The sequence below is a fragment of the Anomalospiza imberbis genome, chromosome 5 (assembly GCF_031753505.1).
Source record: "Anomalospiza imberbis isolate Cuckoo-Finch-1a 21T00152 chromosome 5, ASM3175350v1, whole genome shotgun sequence".
NCBI lineage: Eukaryota > Metazoa > Chordata > Aves > Passeriformes > Viduidae > Anomalospiza > Anomalospiza imberbis.
The window spans coordinates 54,588,982-54,607,095 of NC_089685.1; the positions used below are offsets into that span (position 1 = coordinate 54,588,982).

An 18,114-nucleotide genomic window follows, 5' to 3' on the forward strand; every position below is an offset into this window, starting at 1 on the left:
AGAAAACTGAGCCACACACACTAGCTCCTATTTGACCTTCCCATTTGAAATAACAGGATGGCAAAGCTAAATTCTGTTGGGGTACACAGCATCTAGAGTTTATTCCAGTTATTTGCTGCAAATCTTCCATCTGAATTGAAGCATCCTCCAGAAAAGCAGGCATCTCTTAAATAATTAAACCTTTTACTTATTATACAGAACTTGAAACCATTAGAGGAAACAAGTGCTTCTTCAAATTGCTTCATTCTGTGAAGGGTCAAATTTTACTGCTGCTGTCCCTTCTAAAAAATTAATTTATTTTCTCTCTTCTTACAAACATAAGGACATGATAAAAATAACATGATTATATATATGATTATTGAAATACCACAATATTTGCATGGCTTAAATATTTCAAGGAAGTTTGGGTTTACCTGTCCTGAATGTTCTTCCTGACAATGAGGAAGTAAGATTTAATAAGTCGTTCAATCACTTCACAATCTCGTTGCTCACGGGCAGAAAGTTTGCGTGCAACAGGTACAGGCTGTGTGAAAAAATAAAACCCTCAGTTTACCAATTCTACTCATTTGCAAATACAACTCAAAACTCTAACTACTGCTCTTTTAGCCCGAGTTTGATAGATGTAACCTGTCTTGCAAAAACCTGTAATTCTTCAGAAATAAAATTAGAGACATATCAAAATCCACATGTGTGAAACAAAGGTCAGAGGGCACCACTACATTTTTTCTAAAGCTCTCCAAATACTTCAAATATCTCCATCTGTTTTTAAAAAGTGGGTTTTGTCTTTAATAGTTCTTCTCCTCTACTATATACATTAAAATTCAGAACAAGAAAAGCAGGAATTTGAGCTGAGCTAACATTTGTTTCTGTACCAACTGCTTGCACTCCTGTGCAAGTTCACTTGCACAGGAATTTGTGAAAGGAAGCCAGTTGTCCCAGTCATAACCTGAAACTGGAGCAGGCAGGGAGGTTGCAGAGAGATTGGAGTTGGTCAAGAAGCAAAGCAGAAGAGACTGGCTGGACTCCCTGCTGCTATAGTGGGAATGATTTACAAAGATACCACATATTAGCAGCAAAGTTACAAGGTCTGGAACTCAGATGTTTTCTTTCCTGAGCCTGAACTACAAAGAAAAGGAGTTTGTCTTCCAAGACTCACCACATCTAATAGGTTTACAGCATGTCCTTTTTGAGGACTAGAAGGTAGGGTTGCAGCTGGCTTGGATTTTTCCTCTGCTGATACCTCTTCTGCTTTGGAGGGTTTCAGCATTCCTCTCCAGCTGCCTGTTCCAGACTCCTGAGGTGCATCTGCTCCTACAGAAGGATTCTGTACAAACAGCACATTGAAAAGACATGGTAGGATTAGAACTTGGCCACTGTAGAGAAGAGTCTGATCAAATCACTACAGGTAAAACTCACTAAAAAGTAAGATTTTCATAGGTATATTCCATTCATTATGTTCTTCACATTCACCACATTTATTCTCCCTTTGCTGGTTACAGCTCACAAAAGGTACCAGTAAAATGAAAACTTTTAAAAATTCCTACTCTCCCTAATAAAGGGTATTAAAATGTCTCAAATGGAGAAGCTCCACAGCATTTTAAGGGTCAAAAAATCACTTCTGAAATATGGGGTGGTTTTTCTAAGTCATTTGACTTTGACCACACATCCTATACTATCAGGATCATTCTGAAGGTATATTTTGAAGATCACCACCAGCTCTTGTAATATTTGAATTTAAATTCTTCAAGTTTTATTTAAATACAAACTGATGTTTCTTATAGTAACAGCTAAAAAATATGCTCATTATTGTTTTGAGGTAGCACAGCTATGATCATATTTGTGCTGTCAGAATTTACGGAAGGCTTTTTTTGTAACAAATAAAAACAAAAATCTTCATCCTCTGGAGTGAAGATCAGAGATTCTGGGGAGTTCCAGACATAGAATGACTCAAGAATCTTCTGAGAAAAAGATGTAACAATCAACTCTTAAACATTAGGAATCACTGAACAAAAGAAATATTAGTGGATGGTATCCATCATGTGTTAATTAGTATTAAAAAACCAAAAGTTTATTTTGATGTAGAAGAGGGGCAATTTTTATTTTGTACCATTCCACAAGCCTAATATCTCTTCTATTTACTCTGTGCTTTAAAATCTACTCCTGTTTGAAAAACAGTCAAGGTCATTCAAGGCTTTGTACTTGCCTTGCTTCAGATACAGGAGGAAAAAAGCTAAATTTATCTATTGTGTTTACAATGAAACACCACAGGCTGATCTTATATCTAAAAAAAAGTGAGGAACAAAGCATAGCAAATAGAATTACAGCAGTAGCATACAGGAGGAAACCCAGCTAATCTGTGCACATCAAAAATTTTATTTCAATTGCACAACTGTTCAGAGGCATTGTAGAACACACTAGAAATTCAAATCAAACTTTGTTAATAAGAGAAAATTATTGGTAAGGAAAGCTCCATTGCATGATTTCAGATTGCAAGACAGCTGTTCAAAATGACAAAAATGCCACTCTCATTCTGTGTTACTGTGGAGCCTGCTCTACCTCCAAAGTAGTTTCAAAAACAAAGCTACACAAGAGAATATGAATGTATCCCCTCAGAGGACAGCTTTTATGGGAAATGCAAACCAAATATGGCAGCTTCCTGCTATAGATATATGCTATATGTAGCTTCCTAAATTACAAAACTATCTTCACAGTGGATCTTGATTTCTTTATAAATTTTGCAGCATATCAAAACCTCTAAAACATTGATGAAAATAAGAGTCAAAATTCTACTATTGACTAGATTTTGACTTTAACCACTTTGTTCAGGATAGAAATGGAAGCTTTGCATTAAAATCTGAATGTGCAATAAAGCAGAAAGACTGAGTCCCCTTGGTTCTGCTAATACACAAACTTGTGACTGACCATCTTTTCTGACTCCAAGCAAGAGTGTGAAAAATGCAGAATGTATGGCTCTACGCAGATATTTACGATATGTATTATGCTAGGTTGGAAAGTTATGCTGTAGTAACATTTTAATAATATAGTAAATGTAGTTTTGTAATTGAAATTAAGCTTCAGTTGTTAAAATAGAAAATATGTGTGTGTGTGGTATTCGTTTTGCTCAAGAGAAGAAGAAGATAATCAAGGAATTCTTCACACAGAGATAACAATTACAAAAACCCCTAAATCTTCCAGAGGAGAGGAATTTATGGCTTTCCTTATCAACAAAAAACCGAACTTCTCCAAACTCGACTTAGACTCCAAGGCGCCTGGGATTAACAGGAATTCCTCAACAAGTACCGGACGAACTTCTTGTTTTAAATAAATATATGCATATTCATGAAGTGCTTTGTGTATGCAACAGGTTACCCCTCTTAAGGAGGGAATTCTCTTTTATCGGGGTCCTTCTCCTGGCTCACTTTTGTCCAGAGAGAGGTACCCAGCCCGGGCTGTAACTTTTTGCTGTTATTGTCTCTTTAATTGTCCTAACTCTAATTGTTTAATCTTTATTACTATATTTGTATTATTTTTTTTTCCATTTTATTTTTAGTAAACTTTTATAAATTTTTAAAACGAGTGATTGGCGTTTATAACAAATGGTAGCAGAGGATGGTTCCTAATACCTCTCTGTGGGTGCTGTAGGAGAATTAGAGTGAGAAGGCGCGTCCTGCCCTGATTAGGCAGTCTCGCTCTGTTCCCCTGGTGTGACCACAGACCGCAGGTTACGATCCGATGGACAAAAAGAGACAATAAAGCAAAGAAAAGGGAAAGAATTTCTAAACCGCGGTAATTAGCCCCTAAGACCAAAGTGTACACGAAGAACAAAGACCCAAGGACAACGGATAGGTAAGTATTTGTTGGGATGAATGTGTGAATGGAGTGGATAAGGGGGGGATGAATGTGTGTGAATGAGAGGCGGGCTGGTTACCCCAGACCTGCTAAGTGAGAGCGGTAGTCTCCTATGCTGCGTTTCCGTCTTTTTCGCGAGAAAAGCGGCCAGTACAGAGACGAAGCGAATGATAAAAGAGTGAGAGAATCCCCCCCAGGGAGGTTGAATTGAATGGGCTGGGTTGAGGGGTTAATATTCAAGAGCACCCAGGGTTGCTGCTGGGTTGAGATATTAATCTTCAAGAGCACCCAGGGTTGAATTAAAAGTCTGCTGGGTTGAGATATTAATATTCAAGAGCACCCAGGACTGAGTAAAATTTTGCCGGAGTGAGGGTACACCCAAGAGAATCTGGGGTTGGTAACAATGCAGCCGGATTGAGGGGTATCCAAGAACACCGGGACTGGCCAGGGACACCTAAAAGTGTAATAGGTGTGTTGAAAAATAAAAGGTACCTTGTTGTTGTGGTTGTTTTGTTGTGTGTGTGAGTAAGTGAAAAATAAACTTGAGCGAATGGGGACAAATGAAAGTATACGTAATGCAGATTGTTTATTTTAAGCTTTGTTGTAGTTCCTTGGAGGAAAGTGTGTTGTGTTGAAGGGTGGTGAGAGAAAAAGGAGTTGTTTTTTTTTTTTTTTGAGAGTGTAGTCGAGGGAAAAGTGGTATTTAAGTAGGGGGAGGAAGGTGGAACAGAGGCAGGGGGTGAGTAGATAAAATCTTGAAAAATGGGACAGAAATCCAGTAAGAAATTATCAACAGAGATACCCCAAGATAGTCCCCTAGGAGTTATGTTAGCCAACTGGGAAAAAAACCCTTGTACAAGAAATAAAGACAAAGTAAAGATGATACAATTTTGTATGCTTGAATGGCCAACAAAGGAAATAAGATCTGACCACGTTTATTGGCCTAGATATGGTTCTTTTGAGAAATGGATTTGTCAGGCTTTAAATGTATTTGTAAACTCAAAGGAACCGTTTAATTCAGAAGAAAGAGAATATGCCACGTGTTGGACAGGGGATTTTAGGAAAGTAAAAATCTTTAAGGTATCAGAAATCCCCGAAACAAAACAAGAAAGGAAAAAAAAGGGAAAAGAAAAAGAATGGGATCCTTTAGAAATGTTACCTCCTCCCTTCCCATTCGCGCCTGCACCGCCTGCGGCCCCAGCACCGGTTTTGGGTCCCAGCGAGCTGCTCCCCTCAGCTCCGCCGGCCCCGGTGCCGGTGCCTGTCCCGGTGCCTGCGCCCACCCCGGGCTCTGGCTCGCCGCGTGTTCCTGCCCCGGTTCCCGTGCCCGCGGCGGCGGCTCTGCAGGCTCCCGTCCCGCTGCCTGCGGCGGCCCTCCCGGTCCCTGTTTCGCCGCCTGCCGCCTCGGTACCGGCCCCCTCCTCGCTGCTCGCGGCTGCCCGACCGACCCCCTCCCCATCCTGCCCGGTTTGTCCGCGGCTGGTCCGCTGGCCGCGCCCGGCGGGCTCCCGTTAGTCCCGGCTGTCCCGTCTCTGGCCGCTTCTCCCGCAGCGGTTTTCTCGGCCCCATCCCCCGCGGCTTTGCCCGTTCCGGCTACACTGAGCGCTGCCGCCGCTGCCCTGCCTCTGCCGGGAGCGGCCGGCTCAGCCGCCGTGAGCCACGTGGAGGCTGACCGCACTCCCATCCGGTATCCCCCGGACATGCTGCCCCCTTCAGCAGCTCCGGCAGCAAACCCCGCCCGTGCTCCGCCTCTGGAGGACCTGGCCTCTATGGTATGTCCTCCTCACACCGCCCTTCCTGCCCGGAGCTCCGTTCCCTTGGAAACCGCAGCTCCGGCTCCAAGGAACTCCCTGTCCCTGGAAGATGCTCCTTATAGAAATACTAGAGGTGCAGTTAGGAGGCAGCTTTCTCCTGATTTTTCCTCACCACACGAAAATAAAGCTGCAGAAAAACATTGGAATAAAGAAATTGGTCTATTTCCACTAAGAGAGGTCCCGATGGGAAGGGGGTGGGATTGGATTTGTGAATGCTCCCCTGACTTCTTCCGAAGTCAGAAATTTTAAAAAGGAAATCAAAAGAATTTTAGAAGATCCCATCGGCACAGCTGAACAACTTGACCAATTTTTAGGTCCAAACGTTTATACCTGGGAAGAAATGCAGTCTATAATGAAGATATTATTTTCTCAAGAAGAAAGGGAAATTATAAGAGTTGCAGGCATTAAAGCCTGGAATAAAGAACATCCACAGGGGCCCTCTGGAGAAGACATAATGCCAACTGAACCTCCGGGGTGGAGTCAAAATAGTGAGGAGGGGAGAAAACTTATGAATGACTATCGCAATACAATAATCAAGGAAATAAAAGGGGCGGCACCTCGAGGGCAAAATGCTAAAAAGGCTTTTGAGACACAGCAGGGGAAAGAAGAGACCCCAACTGAATGGTTAGACAGACTTAGGAAAAATATAAAACAATATTCAGGAATAGATCCTGAAACTGATGTGGGGAAAGCTTTGTTAAGAATTAACTTTGTAACGAATGCTTGGCCAGATATTAGAAAGAAATTAGAAAAAAAAATGAGGATTGGCATGATAAACCATTAAATGACTTATTAAAGGAAGCTCAGAAAGTTTATGTCCGGAGAGATGAAGAAAAAGCTAAACTGAAGGCAAAAATTATGGCAGTCACCATGAGAGAAAACAAGTACAAGAAAAATCAAAACCACACAGACTCTACTCCTAACGGTCGTAGAGACAGAGGAACAGAAAAGAATAAAACCCCAATACAAACCAAACCTCAGGAGCATTTTAGGAATGTCTGTTTTTACTGTCAGGGCGAAGGACATTATAGGAAGGACTGTCCTAAGCGGGCAAAAGATCTGAAAATCTTCAAAGAGATGAGCACAGAAGAAGAATAGGGGTGTCAAAGGCTCTATTTTCTAGGGGACAGATACCATCTGGAGCCTGTGATAACTTTAAAAGTAGGTCCCCAAGAAGAAGAATTGGAATTTGTAGTAGATACAGGAGCAGAAAGAACCTGTTTGTTAAATATTCCAAAAAGTTATAGTGTACCAACAGATAATCTAATACATGATTGTCTAGAAATTATCCAGTACCAGAAAAAGAATGTCAGGGTATGCAGTAGTTGATGGGAAAAACATGCAAACCATTGAAAAGGGGAAATTACCTTCAAACTGGTCAACTCAAACCTGTGAATTATATGCTCTAAAAAGGGCACTGGAATATTTAGCACACAAAAAGAGAACTATATATACTGATTCAAAGTATGCCTTTGGAGTAGTACATACCTTTGGAAAAATGTGGGAAGAAAGAGGATTGCTTAATTCAAGGGGAAAAGGATTAGTACATGAGGGGCTCATTTTAGAGGTTTTAGAAGCATTAAGATTACCAGAAGAAATAGCTGTAGTACATATTAAAAGTCACCAAAAGGGAGTGACTCCAGAAGTAAGAAGAAATAATTTGGCAGACCAGGAAGCTAAGGATGCAGCAGAAAATGGAACTGAAAGAGTTATGCTAATATTAACTCCAAATGAGGAGAAATTGGAAATTCCAAAATTTAGTGAAGCAGAGGAAAAAGAATTTAAAAAAAAATAGGAGGTTTTCAAGATGAATCAGGGAAATAGAAACTTCCTGATGGAAGACAATTACTTAATAAAATACTTACTAGAAGGATATTAGAAGACATGCATCAAAAAACTCACTGGGGTACTCAGGCTCTGTGTGATCACTTTCTAAGGAACTATGGGTATATTGGGATTTTTGGGATAGCAAAGAAGGTTACTGAAAAATGTATAACTTGCCAAAGGATAAATAAAAAGGTAATGAGAAAAACCACATTGGGAGGTCGGGAATTAACTCTTAGGCCATTTCAAAGTATTCAAGTAGATTTTACTGAACTCCCTCAAGTTCAAAGATGGAAGTATTTATTAGTAATAACAGACCATCTAACTCATTAGGTGGAAGCAGTTCCCACTGCCACAGCTACAGCCAACGTGGTAAGTAAAACCCTTTTGGAACAGATTATTCCAAGATATGGAATAGTTAATAGGATAGACTCAGACAGAGGAACACATTTTACGTCAAAAGTGTTACAACAATTAATTCAGACCTTAGGGATAAAATGGGAATTACACACCCCATGGCATCCACAGAGTTCTGGCTGAGTAGAGAGAATGAACCAAACTTTAAAAAGAACCTTAACTAAATTAATAGTTGAAACCCGAATGTCATGAGTACAATGACTACCTTTAGCCTTACTGAGGATTCGAATACAACCCAGGTCAGACCTGGGAGTGTCACCTTATGAAATGATGTTTGGATTACCTTTTTTGACTACTCTACATGAAAATGCTACTCATGAGGTAGGGGAAGAAAATGTTAAAAAATATGTGACCACCATTGCAAAAACTCTTAAAAATTGGAAATTAAAAGGAATAATCCCCCAAACCACACCTTTAGACTTTAAAATCCCTAATATTCACCCAGGAGAATGGGTGTTGGTAAAAACATGGAAAGAACAATCTTTAACTCCACAATGGGAAGGTCCTTTTCAGGTATTGCTGACGGCCAAGGCTGCGATGCGGACCAGGGAACGAGGGTGGATCCACGCCAGCAGAATCAAAGGACCTGTGGAAGAACCTAAGGAGTGAACAATAACATCTGAACCGGGTGATATAAAATTGACTCTTAAACGGGGAATGGGTGTTAATGAACTGGGAAGACCTGAATGATCCAAGAAATATACACAGGATCACACCTAACTGGGAAGTAAGACCGAGTTACATCAGTAGTTTCAAATACTGCCTGGACAAACTTTGAGGTGCCTCCGGTACCCTCCTTGGGAAGGAATACTGCCACCACAGACAGGAGGATCAGGACAGTTTCGGACAAAAAAACTCCTGTATTTTGGCCTTAGCCTGTGATTTATACAAAGAGGAGGGCGGATTACAACCTCAATCAGTGCCACGTAATATACCCTGCCTGATTCACCCAAATACTGGGCATGTTAGTTGGGTTAAATGTAAATGTTTGAATTGTGGGAATAATTGGTATTGTAGTTCACACAAGTGACGCCCCCATTGCAAGAAGTGTCGAGTGTCAACTAGATCCCCATCCAAGCAGAGCTTGAAACAACTGAAATAATAACTTTGTTTTGTGGATGGGAATTATTAGTGCCTGTTGAATGAGAAATAGCTGAGAAACAGTGGGAGACCACCGTTAAGGAGTGTCAAAAACGATTTGCCTGGAAATTAGCTAAAAGAAAGTGACAAAAGAAGAGAGGGCAAGACCAGATTGGCCTCTATAATCGCCACCAAGAAGATCACATACACCTGCTGTGGGTTGCAACCCCATAGGCATGGGAGGTGGGAGTATAAGCCATACTGGACCTCTCCTTTTTCTGTCACTCATTTTCTGTCTTTTCCCTTTTGGGATATTGACAAAGCCATGCTACAGGTGTTACCAGAAGCTGTATATGGAAAGACACCGAGGCTCCTTTTTTATCTCGCACACTCATGTCAACAGTCACTGTTATAACCCATCCAGATTAGGAAACTGCATGCACAGTGGACAAAAGTACTGGATTACTGAGAATTTAGGAATAAGTGGTAACAGGGCGAGAAGTGAATGCCCAAAAGGGGAAAAATGGATTTGTTTCACATACGCTATTGGGAATAAAGCACAGGATCTGGTAAAAGAGCAATTGATAAACAAAAAAGCTAAGCCAGCACCACCACCTAAACCTGTACCAATCTCACTTGACAATTTGTATACCAATGCTGAATACTAGCTGGTGGGATAACGTGTTGGAAATAGAATGGTGGAAAAAGCTAGGCTTCTTCCTGTTATGCGCTACAGCTGGTCTAATATTTCTTCCTTGTTTGATCCCCTGTTTCATTCGACTCATCACCAGTGTAGTTCAAGGCATGCAATTAGTGACCATGGATCAAAAATTGGATACAACAAAAACGGTGCAAAAGATTATGGTATTAAAGAAACAAAATAATATAGAAGACCCCTTTCAAGAGGCTAGATTGATTTATGAAGAAAATGAACGAAAAGTGAAGACTAGAAAGCAGTAAATATTGCTCGAGCCAAAATAATTATAAAAAGAAAGAGGAAGGATTGTGAAAAATGCAGAATGTATGGCTCTACGCAGATATTTACGATATGTATTATGCTAGGTTGGAAAGTTATGCTGTAGTAACATTTTAATAATATAGTAAATGTAGTTTTGTAATTGAAATTAAGCTTCAGTTGTTAAAATAGAAAATATGTGTGTGTGTGGTATTCGTTTTGCTCAAGAGAAGAAGAAGATAATCAAGGAATTCTTCACACAGAGATAACAATTACAAAAACCCCTAAATCTTCCAGAGGAGAGGAATTTATGGCTTTCCTTATCAACAAAAAACCGAACTTCTCCAAACTCGACTTAGACTCCAAGGCGCCTGGGATTAACAGGAATTCCTCAACAAGTACCGGACGAACTTCTTGTTTTAAATAAATATATGCATATTCATGAAGTGCTTTGTGTATGCAACAGGTTACCCCTCTTAAGGAGGGAATTCTCTTTTATCGGGGTCCTTCTCCTGGCTCACTTTTGTCCAGAGAGAGGTACCCAGCCCGGGCTGTAACTTTTTGCTGTTATTGTCTCTTTAATTGTCCTAACTCTAATTGTTTAATCTTTATTACTATATTTGTATTATTTTTTTTTCCATTTTATTTTTAGTAAACTTTTATAAATTTTTAAAACGAGTGATTGGCGTTTATAACAAGAGCAATTAGCAGAAAAGCCTTCAGAGGAATAATGAGCTGTTATTTTAACAGATAAGACATCACACCTAACATGTAAAAAAACACTGCAGAACACATTTCACAAATATAAGTAAACCAGGGATTCAACAATTATGTGAAACAACACAAAGGAGGTTCAGTTTGAACAAAGCCTGTAAAGATTCCCTGCAGGAAGCAGGAAACTCACATTTTAGCTTATCTTCTGTCCTCCTTCTTTAACTGTCAACACATTAAAAACATGCAGTTTAACAGCCATGCTGGAGACTTTTGATTAGAGTACTGTTGCACCCAACAATCTATTAACAGTTAGAGTTAAATTAGGTGCATATTTGCACCACAATACATTGCAAACAAGAGTTCAAAGAGAAAGCAGTGACTTGGCCACCTCATGGCATGTCTTGACATGCCACTGCACATAAAACCAGTAGTGCCAAGTAATCCACATTGGGGAGGACATCCAAACTGGATAGGACACACTGCTGGTGACAGAACACTAGGGACAAACTGCTTTCCTTACACCTGGGTGCACCACAACAGAAACGTGCATGCAGTGCTTAGAGGAAAAATCAAGACAGACCTTGCCATCAGCCTCAGCAGAAGCAGCAGTAACAGTCTCCTGGGAAGCAGGTGCCAATGCACCTGGAGCTTTAGTAGACTAAGGAAGGTGAAAAAATGCAGGGAGGGGAAAAAAAAATTCAACTGAACACCACCAAATTTACCTAGCAAATTCCATACACTTTTACCTACTAGCATCATTCAAAATCCAGAAAAGAAGTATTTTGAATTTGCAAGAAAAACAGTAATAGAAGCAGAAAAAAAACAAGAAAAAAAAAAAAGAAGAGAAGAAAAAAAAAAAAAGAAAAATAAAAAGCATCTCCAAGACAGTTATTTTGGATTATCTGACCTTCAATTTCATTTAAGCATCTACACTGATAATTTAACTATGAAATCAATAAAATCAAGGATCAAAGAGCACTGAAAGCAATCTCTAGATAACTACCTTAAATTCCCAGTTCATCCATCAGTTGTCTTAGACTGATTAAAGGCAACAGTATTAGATCTACTCTGGGACTTTGTCTCACTTTTTAAGGTAATGAAGTTAGTGAACAGATTTCTATCAGCTGTAGAAACTCCTGTTACAACCTCATGAGGATCCTAAACTATAGTCTCTATCTTTGAATTCTTAATAATTCATATAGTATTAAATAACTATCTAAAATTCCAGCTTGTTGTCAGACTGTTCTTTTCTACAACCAATGTTTTCCATGACATTTGGTTTGTTCTTCCACTCCTGTCATTGCACTAATCCCAAAATCTGATAAAATTATGCAAGCCCCAGAGACAGAATACATAACTGGATTTTCATTAACAACCAAAAATGTCACCTCCAACATCCGCTCCCAAAGAAAGTAAGACTGCAATAAACTGCAGTTTTAAGAATGACTTAAGAAAAACCAAGTCATTATGTTGGCACTGGATATTTCAAATCACTTGTTTATCTTTTGAAATCAATGTGTCTCAGCTACAAATTTAAGCATGAAAGTTCTGAGTCCATCTTCAACATCTGCAGGCATTTTACACTTTACCTGAGATAACAAAATTTAAGTAGTAAGTGTATTATTACATTTATAGAGAAGTCTTCCGAAATATCAGATTTAAAACCTCCCAAAATTGCATCTTTTTAAGAAAATTATATTCCACTTCTATCTTGTGAAACTGAAAGGAAAAAACACAATACCTGGAAGCTCCCAAGACTGTTACTAGGGCAGCATATCAAAACTTCCAATACTTAGATTGGATCTAGGAGAATGCATTCGGCTCTATGTAAAAAATAAAGCCTTACCTTGTCTCGTGGCACAGCAGAAGGCAATTCCCGGGCTAATCTGTTCCGCCTTTGCTCCTTTAAAAACAATCCAGCAAGACCTCAATTATGTCTTACTCTCTATCAACACATAGGCAAGATTCATTTTACAGATGACTTCAATTTTAGACACAAACATGAGTAATTTCAGATCATCCAGTACCACACTAATACTGTGGTCTATGAAAACCTTGATTATTTGCATACTTTGATTACCTGGTCAAAACTAAATTCTCAATATAAGAAGTTTTGCAAAGTTTTTTTGCACCACACTCCCTAATCAAAACCTGAGCCTTTACAAAACAATATCAAAACTCCACAATTTGGCTCAGCACAGATACTCTACAGCCCTCATTAAGCTGTAAATCCTCCAAATAATCGAAAGGATTTGATTCTGTGGCCAGCACATGATTAGCCCAAAATGAACAAGGAGGAAGAATTTGTTTCATAGAAAAACAGAATTTGAAGCAATCAGGACAAAGAAATATCTGATTTTGCTTAAAATTAACAATTGATTGTCCACGGAATAAGGCTTGGCTTTACATGGTTTGGTTCTTCAAAAACATCAATGTCCTGTTCAGGAAAACATTAGGAAAGAACTACTTGAAGTAACACATGATGATACAATTTTGTATGTTCAGCTTCACAAAGTCTTAATTTCTGTACTCACAGCAGTTTCCATACATATTGTTTTTGAACTAAAGAGCAGTCAACCAAGTCAAATTCAAATGCATGCCTAGTCAGTACAGAATATATGTATAGAAGGAAGTAAAAGGTTAAAACTAGAGTAAAAATTTTAATGTAAGCATTTAAAAAAGGAACACTACAAGAGCATCTAGTGACAGGACGAGGGGGAATGGCTTCAAACCGAAAGAGAGCAGGTTTAAATTACATATTCCATAGGAAGAAATTCTTTACTGTGAGGGTGGTGAGGCACTGGAACAGGTTTCCCAGAGGAGCTGTGGATGCCCCATCCCTGGAAGTGTCCAAGGCCAGGCTGGATGGGGCTCTGAGTAACCTGGTCTAGAGGAATGTGTCCCTGCACCATGGCAGGGGGGTTGGAATGTGTTGACCTTCCAAGCCAAGCCATTCTATGATTCTGTGATGAATGAAAACGATGTGTTGGATAAACACGAGGGTAATTAATGAGTTCTTAGCCAAAGAGATGAGGTATTGCAACAACACCAGGTTGGTTCTTCCAATCTAGCAGATTGGTTTTTGAGCTGCTTCCACAGGATGATGGCAGCAACAAGTATTATCAGATTTGGACTTGAAAAACACAAGATTACTGGTGGGAGACTGATGGACAGAATGTCTCAGGGAGACTGAACTGTGGTAACACAGAGATTTTCAAGAACAGTGCCAAAAGAAAGCAGAAATTAGAACCTGAACAGAGGAAACAATACTTGTATTATCCTTTTGTGAATGAGAAGAACATTATTGATACACTGTGTCAGAGTCAAAATGCAGTTAGTTTAAGATGATACACCATCTCACAACTACATATTTAAATTTCCCCTTCAAAAATATCATTTCATAGGCAATACTCAGTTAGATGCCCATCTTAGTTTCCAGACTGAAAAACAGGTAGAATCCTTTCAGTGAAGTATCAACCTGTGATCCTGAATGTAATATGCAATAGAAACTAACAAATCCACACATCACTAGAGTATACACCATATTCATAATTCATCACATTTCTATTGCCTCAAAATGTAAAAATGTGCTTCAAGGAAAGAAGTTGAAACATTTGTTATTTTATCAATTTCACTTTCACTTAAATAGACAATAAACCTTTTAAGAGGACGTACTTTCTTACCTCTATGTTGTTATTCATTAACCCACAAGCATCAGCAAAGTCTGGATGTTTGGTATTGATATAAGCTAACTCAATGGCCACCAGATTATGAACCTGCAATGCAAGACATTCCTAGATCAAAAATTCAGGGAGTAAACCTATTGCCAGTGCAGAGCAATGACCTACAATGCTGGCAAGCATAGCTTAACTGCCCATAGCAAAAGACCACTCAGCTACAAACCACCTACAAAATGTGAACCAGGGAGAGATGGCTCACTGTGAGGCACAGTGAGTATATAAAACAATTTTTGCTTTTCACATCAAACTCAGAGTCAAATACTGAAACACTCTTTACTCTCCAACAGGCAGTCCAAATCAGACTTTAATATTAAAACATATTTATTTGAAGGTACAAGCTGAACTTTTAGTTTTCACTAGTTAAAGGGCATTACAAGTCTCTGAAACACACAGAGTAAGGACTACAATTTAATTTTCATCACTGCATCCCAAACTCTACAGTAAACATACATTCCGTAACAAGGAAGTGAAATGACCTATATGAGGAAGACTAGAAGATATTAAGTTGAAAATTTGTAAAATTCTTCTTGGGAAATTGAAACATAGGGGACGACATGCTTGACCCTAACCCCACCCCTTTGTTTCATGTATATCTATACGCTAATATAGAAGAGTGTGTACATATTAAATGTGTACATATTAAATAACTATCAATTTAACAAATAGGATTCTTTTAATAATTTGGGTTCCTGACTCTGCAAACAGAAGCATCAAGAGTCCAGAAAACATGCACTTTTACCAGCAAAATTACAGTAGATGAAAACTTACCATTTCATTTGTGATAGGAAGTCTCCTACGCAAAAGACAGGTTACTACTTCAACTATGGCATCGTGCAATTTAGGAAACCTCAGTAATTCCTAAAAACAAACCAAAATTTCACTGGTGAGACTTCCAGAAGTTTTTAAGCAAGTAATCACACACCCACATGCACACACCAGTAATTACAATCTCACTTGTAAAGCATGCATTTTTACCTGTGTACTGTAATTACTACAGTGCTGGATAATCCTCTGCATTTCCTCATGAACCAGCTCCACACAGCGCAAGCTCGGTTCTTCCAAACGTTTGATTTGCCTTTTTACCAGCAACTCAAAGGAAACTTCAGGAACAAACAAGGCAGGACGGGGACCCTGGTTCAAAAAGAGGGAAAAAGCTGCTAGATTGTATATAAAACATGATGCATTTCTAAGAAGTAGTATCTGATGAGGCCCAGAATAAATCAGGTCACAGTGACACTCAGAACAGGTCTCAAGTAGATGTAAAAATAAAAGCTGTAAGTTACTGTTTTTAAGAAAAAATGTATTAAACAATGATTAACAAGCATCCTTACAGAATCTTGCAGATTTCTACCTACTCATGTCACTTTAGGCTTACAAATCTGAGCAATGCTTTTTTGTGGATCCACATTTTGATGAAATCTATTATAAAGGCAAAGACTGTTTCTTTCTAATTTCAGAGAGATAAACTGCCACTGTTTATTGGACAGTCTTGGGCATCTAATACCATGCCAACAAGATAGGTCAGTTTCATGTTTGGAGTAATTTCATTTATGACCATACAGACCAATGCTTAGCTACACATATAACATTTTTTACCTGAAATATGACATCTTTCCTGTTACTAAATCCTGTTTTTACATTTTACATGTACAGGAGGAATAGGAACATAAACACAGATCATAGCTATGGAGTACCTCATGGTCCAAGACCATGCAGAAACCTTCCTGTCTGTCCACACACACAACAGACACAGTACAAAAGCAGACTGACATGTCTGACATCCAAAGTCAAGCCTGAAGGAGTGAACATTTTATTATATACTGCAAAATAGAAAAGTGGCCTTACTCTGTTAATTCTCAGCAACACTAATTCCCATATTAGCAAGAAACCAAATCTGTCAGGAAAACACTGAACCATTTCAAAGTTGTGCCCCTTATATAGAATTAAACCTTAGCTTCCTCTCTAACATACAGCCAACAACACTCAGAAATACAGAAGAACACTCACAGTGGCATTTCTAATGGCAGTCAGAATGTCAATTGTGTTAAGGCCACCCAGAGGGTCAACAGATTCTAAAGTTCTTCCAAAAGTCTCATGAAAAATATAACAGATTCTGGCTCCACCACATCTGAAAGAAGAAAATAACAACTGAAGTAGCAAATAATAAGAAGAAAGCTCTTGTTGAAAACCTTTTTTACAGTTACTTGGATTCAAATATTTTTGAGTATGTTATGGTCCAGTGTAGCAGTATTGCCAGTGAGAGCCAGTAAGAGCCACTGGGTCAACCAAACCACTCAGTCAATATTCCAGGAAAACATTTGTACTCACAGCTCCGAAGTCTCTATGTATTTTGCTGTTCCTTCTATAGTGTTACAATATTCTGTGGCAAATTTGGTGATCAGCTGCAATAAAGTAGCACTTTTGTCTTCAACAGGTTCCCCATAGCTGTTCAGTAGAGACTGGTACTGGGCAGCTAAAACATTAATTCTGGTTTTCAGTTCTGGCAAGCAATCTCTGATATGATGCATCAGCAATCTAAAAATAGAAAACAGTCTCTCATTAGAAGGGAGGAAAACTTTCAGCTTTATCATCTCCATCAAAACAGAGAAGAGACACAAAATAACCACCAAGAGAAAACATTTACTTGGGAAAATTACAGTGAATTCAGAAACCGAGAGAACCAGAGTTTGCAACCAGAGTTTTCTTTAATGCATTACTGTACAGCACCAAAAGAGACACTAAGGGTAGAAAGAAAGGTCTGCACATATGTCTAACACATCAGTTTATGTCTTCAAGGAATACCTGTTCAGTGTTCTAGCAAGATACTTGGTTCCATTTCGATTGGCGAGGGAAGGATATTTCTTCTGAAGAAACCCATACTCATCACGAATGGAATCAGCCACACTCTTCTTATTGTTAATATCCAACTGACTCCTGAAGGTAAAAGGCAGAGTTACACACTAGTTATTGGATGCAAAGTACAAGTAATTTACACTTCTGCTTTTCTGGACAGAACATTAAACAGCTGGGTTTTGCTTTACACATATAACTCACCATCCTTAGACTTTAAAGGTTTTTATTTGTTTCTCCATGCAGCATAGTCAACAAATTGGCATTGGTAGCAACTATACACAGAGTAAGCAATGCTCTTATCAAAACTACATGAGATTTGACCTAAGTAAGGTAAAAAAATACAGCAAACAGTTCCACAGTCACATACACTTAGGACTAATATATACAGGACCTGTGCTGGATCAGAGCTAATGTGAACAGAAGCACCCCTAAAGCTGAAGGACAACAGCAGAAGTGGTGACACTACAGTTCTTTTAGAAGTGTCCCTACTCCTCTCTTCATTAGCAGTTGGTTGAGTGGAAGAACAAAGGCTTTTGAGAAGTGAGCAACAAGCTTCTCACTTGCTTATTCAGAAGATTATTTCAACATTGTCACCTTATTCTTAAAACTATATTCATGGCTAAAAAAAGCAGAAGCATTACTTCATATTAACAGAGTTTTAAAAATAGCACCAAATGTGCCCACACAGACCTATTCACTACTCCAATGATGCCAAGTTTGACTGGAATCACTCTTCCCATGAGCACATCCATAGCATCAGTGCCAGCATCCATGAGATCCAACTTTGTGATAACAGCAAGGGTTCTTCGACCTACCAAAAGGAAAACACTCACAGGGATGTTCTGATTTGATCAGAGTAACTAAAACT

At 39.0% G+C, this 18,114-nt stretch overlaps 1 protein-coding gene and 1 long non-coding RNA gene across 5 annotated transcripts in view; one reads left to right on the plus strand and one right to left on the minus strand.

The window, feature by feature from the left end:
• LOC137474375 (uncharacterized) overlaps positions 1 to 18,114 on the plus strand; it is a 330,950-nt gene that overhangs the window by 278,319 nt on the left and 34,517 nt on the right. The window lies entirely within an intron of this gene.
• Positions 1 to 18,114, minus strand: part of DNM1L (dynamin 1 like) — a 43,197-nt gene that overhangs the window by 3,625 nt on the left and 21,458 nt on the right. For 2 of the 4 annotated variants that reach the window (XM_068190869.1, XM_068190868.1), the window contains 11 exons: positions 17,937 to 18,057; positions 17,196 to 17,327; positions 16,722 to 16,928; positions 16,401 to 16,521; positions 15,369 to 15,524; positions 15,162 to 15,251; positions 14,337 to 14,429; positions 12,500 to 12,556; positions 11,234 to 11,311; positions 1,157 to 1,324; positions 414 to 523 (listed from right to left, as the gene is read on the minus strand). In XM_068190869.1, the coding sequence (XP_068046970.1) occupies positions 414 to 523; positions 1,157 to 1,324; positions 11,234 to 11,311; positions 12,500 to 12,556; positions 14,337 to 14,429; positions 15,162 to 15,251; positions 15,369 to 15,524; positions 16,401 to 16,521; positions 16,722 to 16,928; positions 17,196 to 17,327; positions 17,937 to 18,057 (1,333 nt within the window). The remainder of the gene's footprint in view (positions 1 to 413; positions 524 to 1,156; positions 1,325 to 11,233; positions 11,312 to 12,499; positions 12,557 to 14,336; positions 14,430 to 15,161; positions 15,252 to 15,368; positions 15,525 to 16,400; positions 16,522 to 16,721; positions 16,929 to 17,195; positions 17,328 to 17,936; positions 18,058 to 18,114) is intronic. The other 2 variants (XM_068190870.1, XM_068190871.1) reach the window with 1 other exon arrangement.